Below are 19,453 nucleotides of genomic sequence, written 5' to 3' on the forward strand. Positions count from 1 at the left end.
AAGACTTTCAAAAAATGTTATAGAATATCCCGGCAATTATGTTCATTCAGCACAACTGATGCTTAATGGCAGGCAGAGAAATTGAATATCGGGAACGTAAGTTAGCAGTTCTTAAATGAAAGATTACCAATGGTGCAGACAGCAAGAATTATTTCATTAATGATGAATTTACATTGATAGTAAGGATTCAATTGAGACAATATATCAAGAAAATGTTCAGTTAAATTTCCCAATCAATATTACCGTGAATTCTGGTTACGATATTCAGTTCCTCATTCCGTTGTTCAGTCAAATACTGACTGCCAATAATAAAAGCTTTTCAGAAAAATACCCGCTAACTCTCGAATAAGTTCAGTTCGAAATTGAAACTTGTAAAAACCCGGTTTTGATAGTATGTACCAAGAATGTTTTAGAGTTTCAAGACCCGAAAATACGATCCTGTTTTAACATACGTACATAGTCCAAAATATAAACCTTGATATCCACTTTGAAGGTAAAAAATGGCACTGATAAGAGACAATGGAAAAAAAAACTCCGTCGAATTCAATTTGCTGCGATCAAAACGATTAAGGAAAAGTTCCTGTGCTTCGATGAAATGTTTGTTTCTGAAGCGAACATTTAGTGTTTACTTTGTTTGCTAAAACAGATAGGCACTGTATTTAGAATTTTTAAACAAGTGTAATTTTGTGTCCACATTATGCATGACGAAGTCTTCATTACTTCTGTTTCTTTGTACCGTGTACCGTGTACCACGAAGCTCTGGCCATCAAGGATGTTATCGATCATTTAGTAGTTTGCGTTGGATCATTTAGTAGTTTGTTCATAACTGATTCCAAAAGCTGAATTTCGAAATGTGTTGTATGGTGGACTTCTAGTGCGAAGGTTTTTCTACAACTCTGCCTAATACTCCGTTGTTAGATTTCGATTATTAACGGAGTTATAATTCTAGTTGTAGTAACTTAAACTAAATGATTGGAATTTTGTTATCATTTAGTTTAAGTTACCCTAACTATAGCTATAGCTCCGTTACTAGTGGAATTCAAACAACGAACTATTGGGCAAAGTTGTAGAAAAGCCTTCGCACTAGAAGTCCACCATTCAACTCATTTTGAAATTCAGCTTTTGGAATGAGTTATTGACAATCTACTAATTGATCGAACGCAAATTACTAAATGATCGATAACATCCTTGCTGGCCATCCGAAAGATGCTCCCTGACGAACCAAAATCGAGCGCGACGCCACGCAAAACTGTTTTCAATGTCAAACGCCAAGCAACTAAAATAACCTAAAGTTGAATTCCTACCCCTTCCATCCTGTATTAAGTAATGTTTAACCTTGAGTCGCTGAGAGTATTATGGTCTATGTTCCCTCCCAACTAACTGTTAAAATTAGATGATATGCGTTGTAAAAAATATCATACTTGAGAATTGTGACTCCGAAAAGTGTCACACACGACTGAGCCTATCAAATAAATGAACTGGTAAAAAAAGTCGTCATTACTATCGTAATCTTAGAACGTGCAATCTAGCGCCTGAAAAAGGTTACGATCTCCTGAATAAATCTAAATTTTCTCGATGAAATAAAATCAAGCGATTTTCGGGTTGAAGGAGAATATTTTTTTGTAGTATATAAGGTACCCCGGGGCAAGTGAAAATACGGGGTAAGTGGGTACTATGGCTGCCAATGAATCGATAAACGTTGTTAGTGGTAACAATGTTCTAGAAAGATGAAGCAGGACTATCAACGAATAGAGCCGACACAAAAATATTTGGAATTAAAACCATTTGAGACACCATGCTAGTGCTATTGCATGATCATGACTTTATACTATCGGTAAAAGCTATTGCTTTTATTTTTATTCAATGGATTTCCAACAGAATAGTCGTTTCTTAATTTATTATAGATGTGGAAGGTGAATAGTTTGAGCAATTAAATAATTGATTGACGTCGAAAACGATTTAAACGTTTTAATTAAAGCCAAAATCTGCAATTTTCACTTGCCCTCGAGTTTCAACATACGTGGGGCAAGTGAACAACATTTTCGATAGAGCCATTTTAACTGTTTTTAGACCGCAGTCTAGTGAAAAATAACTTCAACATTCATATATCACATAGATCTGAATCAGATGCATTTTGATATCGTTGATTTTGTTGTTAATATATTGTATAGTTAATTAACAAATGTGTACTTTGCATTATGTGTATATTGCATTACAACCTGCGCATCGCCTTAATAAAAACGTTTCTTTTGAAGTACTGATTTATGTAAAAATTTGTGTTCCAAACAGAGAAATATTCATTCGAATGGTGAATAAAGATTTGCTTATCCTTTCCACCTAAAACATTTGGTACAAAAGATATCTAATGGGAAGCAAGACAAGAGCCAATTAAACAGTACATCGGCTGTTGCCTTGTGTTCATATCTGCTATATAATGTTTTCTTTCTTGTTACAAAAACAAAAGATCGACAAGCAACCAACCTTCGTCCATGATCAAAAAATACTACGACTCAGAAAAAATATGAACATTATATATTCCTTTAAATAGTTTGGTTCGACAGTATAAAACAGAATAGGTCCCACTTGCCCCGTTTTAAGGGGTAAGTGGGCCATACAGGTGAGTTTATTTCATTCCCTATCAATATGTTTTGTAATTGAATATATGGCTTCCAACACGTCTACACATCAACAACGGAAGCATATAATGATGTATCCATGGTTGAAGTTCTGGAACACCTTGTTTTCAAAGTATGCGTTGACATTTTTGCTGAACTAGCGTTTTTTTAGGTCCCACTTGCCCCGGGGTACCTTAGTGAAAAACATTCACACTGTTCGCGAAAATGTTCGGTAAACAATTACAAAAAAAAATATAATCGCAACGGAGTTTAAATCGGTCACTAAAGCTAAATCCCCAGATCGACTGTATATGAGAGTTACGTTGTTTGTTTCATAACGGCTACTCTTTTTGCAATTGGTGATGGCACGAAAAATACAAAGAAAGTGAGAATTCGGAATTGGTAGTGAGGGAAAAATAGTTATCTCTCATTAGACTTTTTTTTTCTGCAAAACCATTTCTCGACGAAAAACTGCGTTAGTGAGTGACGTCCGGTAAATCAAAGGAAAGTTACGGCACTACTCTAACTAGGGTCATCAAGACAGTGATGATCAACCACGATGAAAGCGGGGGACAGAAAATGGAGGTGATTGCCGACGTTACGGACGCAATCATATCCTTTATGGATAGCCGCTCTAACTATAGTAGTGATCTAACTGCTGGAGGCCAGTAAGGGGTTGGGAATATAGATCTGCCTCCTTACTAAAAATAAGCGGCTGGCAGAGAGAGCAAGACTGCGGAACTTCGTAAACTCCTGGCTACCAGCCAGCGGTGCAACTCCGAAGCTAAGTAAGCTCAACCGAAGATAGTACCTCCGAGAAGAGAAGATACTTGAAGAGAGGTCGTAAGCCCTAAAAAGACAAAGAGGAGGGAACATCGAGCCATAAGAGGTGCAGCAGATGACCAGGATTGTTGTACAGGGTGAGCCTTCCAAGTGTCATAGGTGAAGCGGTTATCGCAAGTCTGACGATAAAAGCTACGCCGATGTCTTGAAGGAGATGAGAAGTGACGAGAAGCTTTCTGGCCTAGGAGGGGATGCCAACTGCATCCGTTGAACGTGGAAAGGTGGTAGATTTTCGCTGCTCAAAAAAGTTCTGAGTTTAAAAAGTTGACTGAGGAAGTACTGAAAGAAGGGGTTCAAGTGAGAGCCCTTACAATAGCTTGGTTAAATTCGGCAGGTTCGCGGCACGATTTTAGCATACAGTTTCTGTTGACCCTAGAGGGAGTTTCTTTTACAAAAGTACCCTAACCAGGCGAAGAGGATAATTAGTTAGAAAACCGGTGTACTTGCAAAGAATTCTAACTACGAAAAGAACGTTCATTTCACAGATCAAATGTGTTTTATATAACAAGTTATAAGCATTTAGTAGTTTGTCGATAACTCATTCCAGAAGCTGAATTCCAAAATGTGTTGCATGATAGACTTCTAGTGCGAAGGTCTTTCTGACAGGCGCGTCAAGAGATCAGGGTAACGGTGAGATCCAGGACTCCAAGATTCTGTTGTGGGAAGACTTTGTGGGAGTGCAGCTGGCCTCATTCCATGTACCATTGGCTGACGCCAAGAAGATGCTGGGAAAATCTGAACTGAAGGTGTGCTAGTCGGTATGTTTGTTGAACATACGCCACAGGCCTGCTACAGGTGCCTTGGTTATAATCATAAGTCATTCGACTGTATGGGACCCAATCGTAGTAAGCTATGCCATAGGTGTAGAGCAGATGACCATCAAGCTCGCACCTGTCAGACGGCACCGAGGCATCTGATCTGTTCCCCATACACGTCACCAGTGTTCAGGCCTGTTCGGCTTCTAGAAGGGTCCAGATATGCAAGTAACTCACCCAAACTTAAACCACTGCGAGGCAGCACAACTGCTGCTACAGCAGTCGGTTATAGAGTGTAAAGCTGATGTTCTATTACTGTTCGAACAATACCCCATCCCTGCTGGAAACGGCAGTTGGATTGCGGATAAGTCCAGAACAGTGGCCATCTGGACTTGTGGACTGGACTTGTCTTGTCCTGACGTTTAGGGTTTCATTATAGCAAAGGTAAACGGTGTTTCCTTTGAAGTTGCTACTGTACTCCACGATGGAATACAGTTTAGTACACTTGGGTGGTCTTAACTGCTTTAAAATCGTTAGCAGTAGCAGGTGACTTCAACGCGTGGGCAATTGACTTTGGATCCCGGTTTACTAACAGGCCAAACGTCAACGCTCAGAGTACCGCGCGGTGGGGTTGAGGGGTATACTTCCAGTGACCATCAGGAAGTATGTTTTTTACATCTCAAGTCCCGAACTCAAGAATATTTTTGATATTGATGGAAGGAAGATGAAAAATAGATTATTGTACATTACAGTAACTTTACAGATACGTTTGAATGAAAATCTTATTTTAAAACAGTACAATTCGCTGCCAATCTCCCATATATACTTTTTTGTTGGTGACTGATGTTGGTGGAAAGTGAGGAACTTTGTAAACCTTAAGAATCACTCAAACAAAGAATAAAAAAAAAATTATGTTGGTGAAATTAAGTGTATGTGCTTCTGTTGATGAAATATGATGGATGCTTTACTGAACTGCTTAATCATGTCAGCGCTGCAAAAGACAACAAAGATCATCAGCTGCAAGGAATCCTTTCTGCACTAAAATTATATCTTTCCGCTTTCGAATCAAATCGATATTTGTAATCCGAATCAGAACGACACTTTCAATAAAAATAAGTGTTCATTTAATTTTCAGCACCACCATGTTACTCTAACGAAGGACATACTGTGGCTAGCACCGTAAATAACGAATTCTAATCTGAGCCATGATATTTCATTAGAAATTCATGATATTCTGCGAGTTTATACGTTTGTGGCATATTAAATACGGTTAATTGCATTCCACTGAAACATGTCCAGCAAAAAAGTTCATTATTTTTCAATTTCTTTCTACTTCAAACGCAAACTATGCAGTTTGTTTCAGGTCGTATCCAGTGCAACAGGTCGAACTACGCAGTAAACATATCACTTTCACGAAATGGAAGCTTTGGACAAATTCATGCTGTATACGAAATATGTACGGGGTCTTTGCTCAGTGATTGGACTAGACGTATTGGGTGCAGAGTATAAAAAGTCTTTCCGAACATACTTCACCTTCTTTCTGATGGCGCTTTACGTTGTGTTAACCGTGAACTCGCTTATTACGGCTGAAGGAAGTACGGAAGTCTTGATGGCAATGTCATTTGGCGGTTTTTTCTGCCAGTGCTTATTGAAATTGATTTTCACTATGGCTAACCGAAATCAGTACCACATAAATCATACCAATTTGAAGGAATCAATCTATTTCAAATATCTTCATGGAACAGAAAGAGAACAAAGTGTTGTTTTAAAAAACGTTACCCAACTACTCCTTTTGGTGAAAGTGACTTCAATGTTGTACTTATCCTCGATTTTCCTTTTCTCGCTTTACCCAGCTTACATGTACTTCTTGAAAGATACCAAGGTTACCATATTCCCTCTTCTGGTACCTGGCATCGATATCTACTCAGCATACGGCTATGGGTTCACCAATATGGTTCACATTTTTCTTGAAGTGTATGGCTTATTTGGCGCTCTTTCCTCTGATACGGCATTCATGATGTTTATTTTCCACATTTTGACGTACACAGACCTCCTACAAATTCATTTCGATTCATTCGCTACCAAACTTCATTCCATCGAAGCCAAGTACAGAACAAAGGATTACGCGGCATTTTGTCGCCGTGAGATGCGTGAACTATATGTCAGTCATAGGGCCATTATTGATTTCCTAACTTCCCTAAAAATGTGCTACGAAAGTATTTGTGTAGTGCAAGTAGCATCTTGCATTGTAACTATTTCATTGAATTTACTTCTCGCATTAATGGTATATACGTTTATATAATTTTGCAGTTCTAGATAATTCCGTATTTTCATCATTTTAGTCTGATTGGTACGCAACGTATGGATTTCTCATTGCATCAGTATTTCAGCTCTTCATTTATGCCGTTCTAGGAACCCTAATTCAGCTAATGGTAAAATGCATTTAACACACAGTATATAATACATTTAAACTTAACTCAAACTTTATTTCTAGAATGAAAGAATTCGTATTCTGGTATACGATGCACCATGGCATTTACTTCCAAACTCTGATAAGCGCACATTTCAGTTCCTTTTGTACAAAACCCAAATGCCTATTGAAATGTCTGTGCGAGGTTTGGGTCCTCTGAACGTGGAAACATTTACCGAAATAATGCGGATGATCTATTCGTCTTTCACTATGTTGTATAGTTTCATAGTCGAATAGAATAGGTTTTCAGGATTGCATTGGTTCATCACTTATTTTACTTATGTCTACCAATGAGTGCAAAGCTTAAAAGAAAATAAAGATGGTTCTAATCGAAGTTAAATACCATTTTCGATTTCTTATGTCGTGAGGCTGAAGCCATAATACTCCAATACTCGGAACGTCGGAAAGAGGACAATCAAGATAATTCTTGAAAACAGTTTTGGAAATCATTTTTCTTGCCATTGTTTGTATCTTTAGCCCGTTAAAAATGTAGTTCTTTTTCAGTGTATCTAACTTGCATACCAATATGCTTAAAAGACGGCGGATTGCGCTGTGGCCTAATCCAGATGTGCCATCCGGACATAGTGCTTGCTTCACTTTTAGCTTCGCTATTTTTGCAATGGCCAATGTCAATGGACTGGACACCCTTCGTTGCTGTACAGTCATTATCCGGTACCACCCTTCTTGTTAGCTCAGTCACATCCACGTTATAGACACTGCTGCGCGCTGGTCGAAGGGCCTTAACGCTAGGCTTTTGTCTTGGGGAACAGATTCACAGTTTTCCACCACTGGTCTTACCACGATCTCACCCGAGCTCCTCAACTTTGAATCGTCTCTTATCTTCTCCAAGAGCGTTACATCATAGCAACATGGCCCTTGAGGAGAACTGTTTCTTACTATGCACAGTGTTTTATTTCATCATTTTCACGATCGAAATACAAAAACTCGAAAACTGTTGATTTTGGATATAGGGTTTGTTCAAGATATTTAGGAGCGCATCTTTCGATAAAAACAGTTTGATGATTAATCCCCCTAAAAGTTAGCTGAGGAAATTATTTTTCCACCAGAATGAGATAGACACGTAGTGTCTTCCGCAAACTTGTAGCAAATGTTAATATGAGCAACTTTGCTGAACATCCCGAGTTTCGATCTCTTATATATAACAAACTTAAGACGTTTTATGTAAAAATTCCATAAAAATCTAATTTTTCATTCTAACTCTTTCCAATGATTTTTACTATTTTCCGTCTCTTCTACAAAGTTGTTAAACAAGCAAAATTACATGTTTTTGCTGAACATTGTAACATTCCATCTCACATACAACAAAAGTTCTTTAAATTATACATATTCTTAGAGGTATTTCCACTTGTGATTACTCCCTTAATTGCAAAAAGTCGCAAATTTCTTACGATATGCTGAAAATCGCTCATTTCATTTTTCTACTGACATTGAAAACTTTCGTCGACAAGAGTCTTCTCGAATGCTGTGATAAAAACTTGTAAACCTATGAAAAATCATAATATTTGAATAACTTTTGTTTTATAAGAGATAGAAAGTTACAATGTTCAGCAAAAACATGTTAGCTTGCTGGTTTCACTTTGACCACTTGAGGATTTCCACATAAACCATGTTAAGTTTGTTATTTCAAAAATGTTGCGATAGGTCCTGTTGTGGGTTGATTTCAAGGAAGAAGCGTCCAATACAGCTCTGGTCCCCACAAGTTCCTATCTCACGTTTCCATGGGTCGTCAGATGACTGGCTGAAGCATCATCTGTTTTGTATCTTGCGACAAATAAATGGTATATCGCTATATCGCTTTAGTTAGAGAAAGAAGATAAAATAATGTTTTGCTTGGATCCTAAAAAAACCTGGACGAATCAGCCTTTTTCCTCGTGAACTGCAGAAGGTTGGAATGAATGCGGCCGCTTTCCAAGAAGTCCGATGGCCTTGATCCAGAAAACGTGAACTTAGACACGTGGATCCCACGACTAACATTGCATTAAAATACAGAGCATGAAAATGGTTTCGTAGTAACGGATCTGTGTATTGAGAATACGGAGCAAATTCTTCAATTACATCCAAATCAACATCTATTAGACAAAACCCTGATTAATCCATCTAGCGGTGATGGTGCCTTTCTCGTTCGTTCAGAAGGGTTAAGAAATATACGAGAAGTCTTAAATAACACTAATAAGTGGATCATTTGGGGAAATAAGTTCCTACTTCCTTGCAGTTGCACTTTAGAAAAATTATTTCTACTTAACCTTCTTCCCAAATATAATGGTGGTCCTGAAAAGAACCGATTTATTTCCACTTATGTGCCTCACTAACAGCAACCACTGGACTGAGTGACCGCCATCCGATGATTCGGCGCTACGGACGCCACCGAGCTCCACCACTTTTCATCCGGTCTACCACCGCTGCGCCAGCCATTGTCGGTGGGACCACTTCTGGATGCACTGGTCCGCTCTCCGTGCAATCCTGAATAAAAACGACGCGCGGTAGCGCAACACGAGGCTTTTTATACACATGGAAACGATGCAGTGGGCTTAAAAAGCCCGTACTTTACATCAGTGGTTCTCAACCTGGGGTACATGTACCTTCGCTGGCCCTAGGGGGTACCCCGGAAAAAGATGCGTAATGGCGGACGTATAACAATTTCAATACAAACTTGTTGATAAAGTTTCAATAATTTTTTATTCTAAAACTTTGCATTGTACATAACATGAATGGCGATCGATCAAAGACTTTTGAATCCTGCTTACCCCAACCAGTACACTAAATATAGGGCTGTGAGACAAAATAAACAAAGGGACAAAACGTAGAATAGACAATCTTCAATGTAATCCACCTGTTCGAGACAAAATGTTGAATAATATGTTAAGAATATGTTTCAGATCTGTAATATAGAATCTAAAGGTTCGAAAGACTTCATTCGAGACGCATGAAGGCATTTTTCTGAAAGGCTCAATAGCTTCGTTGCAAGAGACTTGGAAGCTTCCTTCCAAGCAGCTCGTAAGCCTCCTTTCGAAAGGCTCCGAAAGCCTTTTTTCAAGAGGATTGGAAGTCTCCTTTCAAGATGCTTGGAAGCCTTCTATCAAGGGGCTCAGAAGCCTTCTATCAAGGGGCTCAGAAGCCTCCTTTCAAGAGGCCCGGAAGCCTCCTTTCAAGAGGCTCGGAAGCCTCCTTTCAAAAGGCTCGGAAGCCTCCTTTCAAAGGCTCCTTCCAAGAGGCTCGGAAGCCTCCTTTTAAGAGGCTCAGAAGCCTCCTTTCAAGGATTTCGAAAACCCTCCTTTCAAGAGGTTTAGAAGCGTCCTTTCAAAAGGATTGGAAACATTCTTTCAAGAGGTTCGAAATTATTCTTTCAAGAGGCTTGAAGGCCTCTTTTCAAGATGATCTTGAGCCTCCTTTTTAGAGGCTCGGAAGCCTTATTTAAGAGGCTCGGAAGACTCCAAATGCCATCAAAGTTGTAATTATGTCTAAACGTAAATTACATTGGAAACTTTCACGGAATTACGAACATTTCAGACATTTTTTTGGAGCGCAGTTAGTTCTGTCTGTTGAAGAGCGAACAAAATAGGGGGTACCTCAATATAGGCAAAAGTTCGAAGGGGTACCTCTCAAGAAAAAGGTTGAGAACCGCTGCCTTACATCAATCTGATGTGATGTCCGTGTTGGGGATGCATGAACGGGATTGACTATTTCAGATTTTTTAATCAGGTTTGAAAAGACATTTTCAATAGCTTAACGATGATAATGAATAGTATCGATTGAATTAGCAAACTGCTGGAAAGTTTCCGAATGGATTGATCAAAAGATAAAGACGCTATAAGCGTTTGAAATCTTTCCTAATTTCGTGACGGCCTCAAATTGGGAAATTTCCGTTTTACACCCGGTATCCGAGTCTTCCCCTTAGACGTACTTTACGTCAAAACAATAAAGCTGCGGGGACAGACCACCTTAATGAGCAGCGTTACGAAGTTCTGCACAATATACTCAATCCAGTTGAAACCCGAAATTGGGTGCTAGCGAAGTTGGATTTTTTTCACAATCCGTACGTTAAACCTAACTTCGGAAGTGGTGCGCTGAATAGCGCATCGCGATATAAAAACAGCGCACCACTTCCGAAGTTAGGTTTAACGTACGGATTTTGAGAAAAATCCAACTTCGCTATCCCCCAATTCCGGTTTTCAACTGGATTGAGAATATTATGTCAAATTACCTCATTTACCCCATCTTCACGAAAAGGCACTTTCATGACAGTCGATCAACGACGGATCAAATGTTTAACTCCTTGATGAATTCTGGTAGTACCACATACAGGCACATCACTTGATTTGCAACATAGCAACATAGAATTTAGTTAAACTAAAAGTATCATGGCAAAATATGATAGAACATGGTTTCCGGGCGAAGCTTATACGAATACGACTGATTTGGGTAACATTGAACGGATCGAAATCAGGGATTGAACTTATCATTTCATTATCATTTAGTATTCAGCCAATAACTCATTCCAGAGGCGGAATTTTAAAAAGTGTTGTATGGTGGACTTCTAGCGCTGATTCCCCTCTACAACGTTGTCTAAGTGCACATTGCTCTATGTCTAATATTCACCGCGGGAAACGCTAGTATCATTTTATATACTAAATGATAATAACACTTATTATCATTTAGTATATTGAGTGTTCCTAACGTTTCACGCTGTAAATATTAGACATAGAGCAAAGAACCCTTAGACAAAGTTGTAGAGGGGAATCAGCGCTAGAAGTCCGCCATACAACGCATTTTGAAATTCCGCCTCTGGAATAAGTTATTGGCTGAATACTAAATGATAATGAAATGATAAGTTCAATCCCTGATCGAAATCCAGTGTAAGGGTTGCAGATGTTTTTTTCCTTTCTTTTCTACATCATTTGTAATCGAGATCACAGTAGGCAACGATTGCTGCTTGACGTTTTTTTCTGCTGCTGATAATTTTTATTCTTGATCCGCCAAATTTCAAAATTTTGCAAGCCTTTTCCGAAGCAGTTGATCCTTATCAAACTTACAAAACTTCAAGAATCAAATCATTTTTAATTGCTCTACTCGAATAAAATGAAGAAGATTAAATTCATTTTACCTCTGTCTCTGGAATCAACGAAATTCGAGGGATTTTGGCAGAACCCGTCCAGCGGAAATACTGCCTAGAATAAACGAAACAATCTTATGGAATATCTAGCAACGGTTATGCCATTCGTGCCATTTTATTTTATTGGCCTTGAAAACATCATCCCAGCATCGTCGGTTGTCCGTTGGGAATGAGCGTTTCTCCAATAAGGCTGGCATCGTGGTGCACTGGAGTCCGAATGAACGAACCTGTGAGTTGGGAATCATTGCCATTGGACGAAAAGGTACGGATAGAGGTTTGGTATGAAAAGGATTTATGAGCATCGGTGAGTGCTTTTAAATTCATATTAGATCAAGTATATACAAAATTATTTCGATTGGTCGGATAATTTATGATTGACTTAATGACTTACATGCTAACCTTATTTCAAGTTATGTGCATATTATTTCTTGTATTGTATATGTATTGCTTTTTTCTTTAATCTTTTCCGTATTGGAACCATTTAGAAGTGACAAAGTTTTACTATCACCCGATACAATTTAAAAATTCCCAACAGTCTGATCTGATCAGAATGCAATCATTATATAATTGAATAATTGCTTATTTGAACCGGTCAGATAATCAACATATCTATTTCAAATCCAACATATAATCATACATCCCGCATCCAGCGATTCTCTATTTTGTTTAATTTTTTTTTTTAAATCAGATCTTTTTCTGATAACAAACGCTTTTTTTAGAGGGTTAAAATTTACATTTCAATCTATTACAAATACTAAACGGATAAAGCTCAATCCTAGATTTGAACATCCAAAATCACACTGACGTCATATATAGTAGAATACATACAGGAGGATCCTTCTGTTGTTGATAATCATCTTCGTACGGTATAATGTTCTACACTAGTTTCATACATAAAACACTCATTAAAAGGTGAACGCACTTCATGTCTACTTTATATCTTATTATCACAAACATCTAAAATCATAAATATCTCATTAAGAAACACAAAAAAATCGTAAAACAGTAATTTAAGACGACCAAAAAGCAAACAGGACCCGTTGTCTGGCTATCAATGCTATACTTTAAATCCTGGCCGACTTTAAACAGCAATCAACAATGTTTTATTCATATTCAAGATTTGCTACAAAATATCACCATGTTGTTATCAATAGCTGGCTGGATTCGCTAAAATGTACAGAACATTTGGCACACAACATATCGCTCCAACCGCGCCATTCTTCATTGTAGTTTGAAACTACTAGTTTCCATAATTATTCAATAGGAAGTAAATAAATTCTAACGAAATGTAAAATTAAACACAGTTCAACACATTATTTGATCGTGACTCTGTTGTAAAGTATTTGGTATGGGTAGAATTTTATGCAAATAAAATGCTTAAAAAGCAACAAACCGCCAATAAATAGTAGGTACAAAATAACTGATATATTCCTTCTGATATTTACAAATATAAACCCAATGCTCTCTCATCTCCCTAGATAACTCTGAGTACTCATCTTGTGATTTTCGCTATTTTTCCGAATTGTTGAATTTTTTCTGATAATCAAAAATCATTACTGCAAATTATTACTTTTTAGTGCATGTGATCTGACCAGTCACCTTATACACCGAAAAATTTTAAAATATAAGTTAATCAAAGAATTGTTAACCCAACAGGTTTCGTTGTTATGAATACGTTTCTGGACAATTAAAGGTCGATTATTTTCCTGATTTGTGGTCGTTGTAGGATTATACAAAAAAAGAAAGTATGTTTTAAAAATGAGTTAAGTGTTTATAAACATTCTGTCTAGAAGTGGTGTCAGTAACGTTGTTATGTAAAGTTTTATTTTCTTGGTTTAAATAAGTTGTGTATGAGTTTTCACGGGGTTATTGAGATAATGCAATATATCACGAAGCTATTATAAGTAATTATGATAGATTTTTATTATCTCATGAAATAGTGCTTGAAAGATCGTGTTAAAGTGCGCGTCGGTTCGGTTCAAGTTACGCGTATCTCGGTATGCAAAAGTTACCAAGCTTACATTGTGCGAGATTTTCTCGGGACAATCCAGGTAAAAATGAAAGTTGATACAGTTCTTGAGAGTGTGTCGGTTCGGTCGTAGAAGCGCGATCCTCAGTATGCAGAAGCCACCGGGCTAGCATTGTATTAGTTTTTCTTTGTCGCGATACCATGAAGGTAAAATAGTTTTTAAAATAGTGTTCTCTTAAAAAGTAGAACGGTCTCGAGGCCACAGATTTTTATGTTTGTTTAAAACAGAACGGTCTCGAGAGCACGTTGTTTTTGTTCTACTTAGTGCGGTTAGTAATTGAACTAATTAATGCGCGATAGTCAAACTACACGTTATACACAGCATGCCGTTTACCAAGACGAACCCCGCTACATGCCCTACCCCATATCTTCCAACATCCCAGTGATTTCTCGTGGAAGTGCAGATGACTCGTCGGCTTCCATCAAAGCGAGTATCACGTCAACATTTTCCTACCCATTCCTTAATTGACCTGCATTCGGACACGGCCGGCGCTGGTATTGCTTTATATTGGGTCACCAGTTCTTACACATTGAGGATGATGTTAGCCCCAAACATCATCTGTTGGTTCTCTGTGTAATTGCAGCTGGCCTGGCAATAACGGAGTAGCAACCGTGGGCGGTCAATCATGCTCATGCTCATGCTCATGCTCTTTTCTACATCATTTGTAATCTTAGATGGATTAAAGTAGGGCGGTTCACTCATGAAACTACTGTTCAATATAGTGTTCGAGGGAGTGATTAGGACCAGTGACGGGAAATGTCAAAAAAATGTCGTGGGATTGCAATTACTAATTTGCTAATAACTTTTTTCAGAAGTTATTAACAATTCGGATTTTTTGATTAACATATAATGCTTAAAAGATCCTAGAACTTTGTAGAACAGATCATTGTTCTCAATACAAAGTCTTAGCCATGGGAGTGAATTTAAAATAATGTCACGGAATGTCATGACATTAATGTCATTTGACACTAATTCGGCACTCACGCCGCCAGTATCAGATTTAGAGAAATGACCTATTAGAAAAAGTTATAGGGTCATTTGAGGGCTACATGTTTATATATAAAACGAAATTGTGAATAATGTGTGAAAAAAGTTATTAGCAAATAAGTCCCATGACATCGAAATGACATTTCCCGTCACTGATTAGGACATCTGGTGTACGAAGAAGCGGTACCATTGTCGCAGATCACTCCATTTTGCGTAAGCCCATCGAAGAGGACCTGTGGCCCATCAGGTAAATACGTATATGACCGATTTGTTCTTAAGACATTAACGTGTTCATTTCAATGCATTTTCACAGAGTGGTTTAACCTGTTGTTGGACTTATTGCCTTAATCCGACAATCTCACTTTTAATTAAAGTGTTTATATCATTTCTTGATTGGCAACGAATGAACTTTATCAAAGCATGAACTTGTTCAAAGCTTCCATTTCGATATAGTGTTATGTTTAGTGTGTAATTCAACCTGTTGTACTGGATACGACCTGAAACGAACTGGATAGTTTGAAACAGCAAACACTTGGAAAGCTAATAAACTGATGAAGATAGACAAAACTACAACTGCCATAGGGAATTCAACAAATGGTAATACGAATGATAATCTGCACTATAAAATTTCATTAGAAATTTATGATATTCTACGAGTTTATACGCACGTGGCATTCGAAATGCGGTTGATTGTATTCCACTGAAACATCATACCCGGCAAAAAAGTTCTTTGCTTTCCAAGTGTTTGCTGTTTCAAACTATCCAGTTTGTTTCAGATCGTATCCAGTACAACAGGTTGAACTACGCACTAAACATATCACTATCTCGAAATGGAAGCTTTGGACAAGTTCATGCTGTATACGAAATATGTACGAGGTCTCTGCTCAGTGATTGGACTAGACGTATTGGATCCAGAATACAAGAAGTCCTTCAGAACTTACTTCACCTTCTTTCTGATGGCACTTTACGTTGTGTTAACCGTGAATTCGCTTATCTCGGCAGAAGGAAGTACGGAAGTCCTGATGGCAATGTCATTTGGCGGATTTTTCTGTCAATGCTTATTGAAACTGATTTTCACTTTGGCTAATCGAAATCAGTACCACATGAATCATAGAAATTTGAAAGAATCAATCTATTTCAAATATCTTCGTGGAACAGAGCGAGAACAAAGTGTTGTTTTGAAAAATGTTACCCAACTACTCCTTTTGGTGAAAGTGACTTCAATGTTGTACTTATCCTCGATTTTCCTTTTCTCGCTTTACCCAGCTTACATGTACTTCTTGAAAGATACCAAGGTTACAATATTCCCTCTTCTGGTACCTGGCATCGATATCTACTCAGCATACGGCTATGGGTTCACCAACATGATTCACATTTTTCTTGAAGTGTATGGCTTATTCGGCGCTCTCTCCTCTGATACGGGATTCATGATGTTTGTCTTCCACATTGTAACATACACAGATCTCCTTCAAATTCACTTCGATTCATTCGCCAACAAACTTCATTCCGTCGAAGCCAAGTACAAAACAAAAGATTACTCGGCATTTTGTCGCTGCGAGATGCGGGAACTATTTGTCAGTCATAGGGCCGTAGTTGACTTCCTAACTTCTCTGAAAATGTGCTACGAAAGTATTTGTGTAGTGCAAGTAGCATCTTGCATTGTAACGATTTCATTGAATTTATTTCTCGCATTGATGGTATATGCGTTTTTCATATAATTGTTTAGATCATTATAATTGTGTTACTTCTATCGTTTTAGTCCGACTGGTATGCAACGTATGGATTTCTCATAGCATCATTATTTCAGCTCTTCATCTATGCTGTTCTCGGAACTCTAATTCAACTAATGGTAAAACGTATTTCACATGAAATATATATACTAATACCATTAACTTTATTTCTAGAATGACAGAATTTGTAGTCTGGTATACGATGCACCATGGCATTTACTACCAAACCCTGAAAAGCGCTCATTCCAGTTTCTCTTGTACAAGACACAAATGCCTATTGAAATGTTTGTGCGAGGCTTAGGCCCTCTGAATGTGGAAACATTTACCGAAATAATGCGGATGATCTATTCGTCTTTTACTATGTTGTATAGTTTCATAGTTGAATAAAATGATCCATTAGTTTTCATTCAATTATCACCTAGTTTTGTAATGTATTTATTCATAATTTAGCTCATGAGAAATTGTATCGTCTACGTAATCACAGTTTATGTCTTATCTTATCACACACAAATTTTCAGTATTCGGCCCCTGAATTACGGAATGGGGTTTTTGATTAAATCGTTGTGTTAACCCTTTCAGGACGTATGGGTCATATATGACCAGCGTTTTAGATTGACTGTGTAAAATCACAGAAGAGAGATAGGTCTCCACTTTCTTCTGCAAAACTGTTCACAGGATGTTTTCTAGGGCAGTTCACATTTCAAAAATGTTCGAAAATTCCAACTCCCATTTGTCTATTAGCGTCGTTTCAGAGGTGGCGCGAAGTCAATTTATGTTTATATGGAAATTTGTATGGGAAAAACTTAAAATTTATTCAAATCGCCCTACAAGTCTTAAATCGTGATGAAATCATAAAAAACATCCCCAACCTCCATTTTTGGAATCTATTTGAGCTCAACCAGAGGGTACCCGAGCAGCACAACTCAGACAAAAATGGTTGTAGCAACTTGATTGAGACTAAAGTTAGTCAGATATGAGTAAGCCATTTGGAACATGTGTGCTGCTTGGGTAACTTATTAATTTTGATTTATATTTCCACTGAAACGTTTAGGCTAATTACACCATTTTAGCCATTTATCTCATATTCACACTGTCAATAGAACCGTTCAATCCACTCATAACTAATGTGTTATCCGGAGGTCTCAGGTTGGGTGGTTGGGGATGATTATTTGAATTCATCAAGATTTGACAGTTGTAGGGAGACTTGAATAAATTTTAAGTTTTTCCCATACTAATTTACATAAACATAAATTGTCTTCGCGCCATCCCTAAATGGCCACCGAATTGCCTGAAATTTTGTCAGGACTCCTATATTATCAAAATAATACTAATAGAGTTGAAATTCTCGAACATTTTTGAAATTTGAACTGCCCTAATGTTGTCTTTGCAGGAAAAATATTAGGGGTCAAGTTTGACTATACCCTGACGACCCAGATATCCGAAACTTTGGGAAGATTTCGCTTCTGAGAGCATGCAAATACATCTGGCATGTTTGAATCCTAAATCACATTGTTCCATGTTCTGAACGTTATACCATGCGGTGCCAGACTGTTTCAACATCACGACGACGCACGGCGACGACGAGTTGCGACGCACCTTACAAATTAATAAAATAATTTCGAGCAACAATTAGCGCCGGCCCTGAGTCCTGTATTATCTATCACCTACGAGTTGATCGGTTATGATCAGCCTATAGGTATGTATGGGCGGCAATGTGATTATAGGCTCGTTTGTAGGTATCAGTAATGAACCAAAATAATACTGATGTAGTGAATGCAGAAGTGCGAAACTTAGGTGAGATTTCATGTTAGGCTGTTGATGACTGAATGCTAGAATTAATGACTTGTTTTATGTTTGATTAGCTTGAAATTGTTGAGAGGAGAGTTGAGTGGGCTTATAGTTATTTGAATAGTGTAGTTATACTAGAGTGGGAGGTAAATCTAACATAGTAACATTGCACAACGAAACCCTAATACTATGATAATTTCACATTTACTGTATTGAATAGTGCGGAGTCAGTTGTCGGTAGAGAACAATGAACGTAAGTAGGCCAAATACGTACTTCCCATATCTATCACACACGTAAATACGCACATTCGTATGGATATAGGCTAAATACGAACAAATGTATTCACGGTGCTCCCCTGACCGTTATTAACAAAAAAAAATTCTCCATCAAAACTAATACCTGAAGCTGAATTATGGGGCTATACTACATCTCTTGGCGAAGTTTGAAAAAAATGTTGGGCCCGTTTTGAAGTTAGGCCCTTTTTAAGATATGATATCGAAGAGAATCAATATAAAATCGCGTCAAATGCGTATTTCTCAGCTTCCAATGAGTCGTCAGCAATAAAAGTGGTATGCTGATACCAGTTGTATTCCACAATGATGTACCAGCTTTTATTCAATATATTAAAAACAGTAAACACATTCTCGACGAAAATGTGTTTATTAAAATTGGTATCGATAACGGAGGGAGATTATCAAAATAACACTCTCTCAGGTTCCAAAAATAGCAGATCAAACCAAAATTTCTAAATCTAAATTTCGTACATTCAAGGCTATCGGCTGTCTTTGGATCCACACTTACCTGAAAAATACGAACCGTGTTGATATGGAACAGTTAGTGAAATATTAGTGATAACTGCGGCCGCGATACAGATTCTAATAAAAATTGAAAAGGTCGGGTATGCTGCGTAAAAATACATCTAATTCCCGTCAAGGACAGTAATTCAATATTGATGAAGTGTCCTCCTCTTTCACTTCACGTGAACTCTTCATTCGTTAACGAACTGGGCAGATTTATGGATTTATAGAGTAGGCTTATGTCTGACATCTTAAAGGTGCCTTAAGCTTACAAACGGCTTCACTGGGCATACCACAATCTGGTCG

General features: G+C 37.8%; 2 protein-coding genes across 2 annotated transcripts; both read left to right on the top strand.

Annotated features, from left to right (window-relative positions):
- The first annotated feature begins 5,630 nt into the window (after positions 1 to 5,630).
- Positions 5,631 to 6,920, top strand: LOC134207131 (odorant receptor 10a-like). Its single transcript, XM_062682853.1, has 3 exons — positions 5,631 to 6,497; positions 6,556 to 6,645; positions 6,708 to 6,920. Exons 1-3 carry the CDS (start codon positions 5,631 to 5,633, stop codon positions 6,918 to 6,920), a joined length of 1,170 nt encoding a protein of 389 aa, XP_062538837.1.
- An 8,741-nt stretch (positions 6,921 to 15,661) lies between these two features.
- On the top strand, positions 15,662 to 16,948 carry LOC134207139 (odorant receptor 10a-like). The gene is made up of 3 exons (XM_062682860.1): positions 15,662 to 16,528; positions 16,591 to 16,680; positions 16,736 to 16,948. Exons 1-3 carry the CDS (start codon positions 15,662 to 15,664, stop codon positions 16,946 to 16,948), a joined length of 1,170 nt encoding a protein of 389 aa, XP_062538844.1.
- Positions 16,949 to 19,453: the final 2,505 nt, after the last annotated feature.

The sequence above is a fragment of the Armigeres subalbatus genome, chromosome 1 (genome assembly GCF_024139115.2).
Source record: "Armigeres subalbatus isolate Guangzhou_Male chromosome 1, GZ_Asu_2, whole genome shotgun sequence".
Taxonomy (NCBI): Eukaryota; Metazoa; Arthropoda; class Insecta; order Diptera; family Culicidae; genus Armigeres; species Armigeres subalbatus.

Coding starts and splice junctions, on each gene's coding strand:
- LOC134207131 (XM_062682853.1), top strand. CDS start 5,631: ATGGAAGCTTTGGACAAATTCATGCTGTATACGAAATATGTACGGGGT. Junction 6,498..6,555: donor ATTTACTTCTCGCATTAATG/GTATATACGTTT, acceptor TCATCATTTTAG/TCTGATTGGTACGCAACGTA. Junction 6,646..6,707: donor GAACCCTAATTCAGCTAATG/GTAAAATGCATT, acceptor CTTTATTTCTAG/AATGAAAGAATTCGTATTCT.
- LOC134207139 (XM_062682860.1), top strand. CDS start 15,662: ATGGAAGCTTTGGACAAGTTCATGCTGTATACGAAATATGTACGAGGT. Junction 16,529..16,590: donor ATTTATTTCTCGCATTGATG/GTATATGCGTTT, acceptor CTATCGTTTTAG/TCCGACTGGTATGCAACGTA. Junction 16,681..16,735: donor GAACTCTAATTCAACTAATG/GTAAAACGTATT, acceptor CTTTATTTCTAG/AATGACAGAATTTGTAGTCT.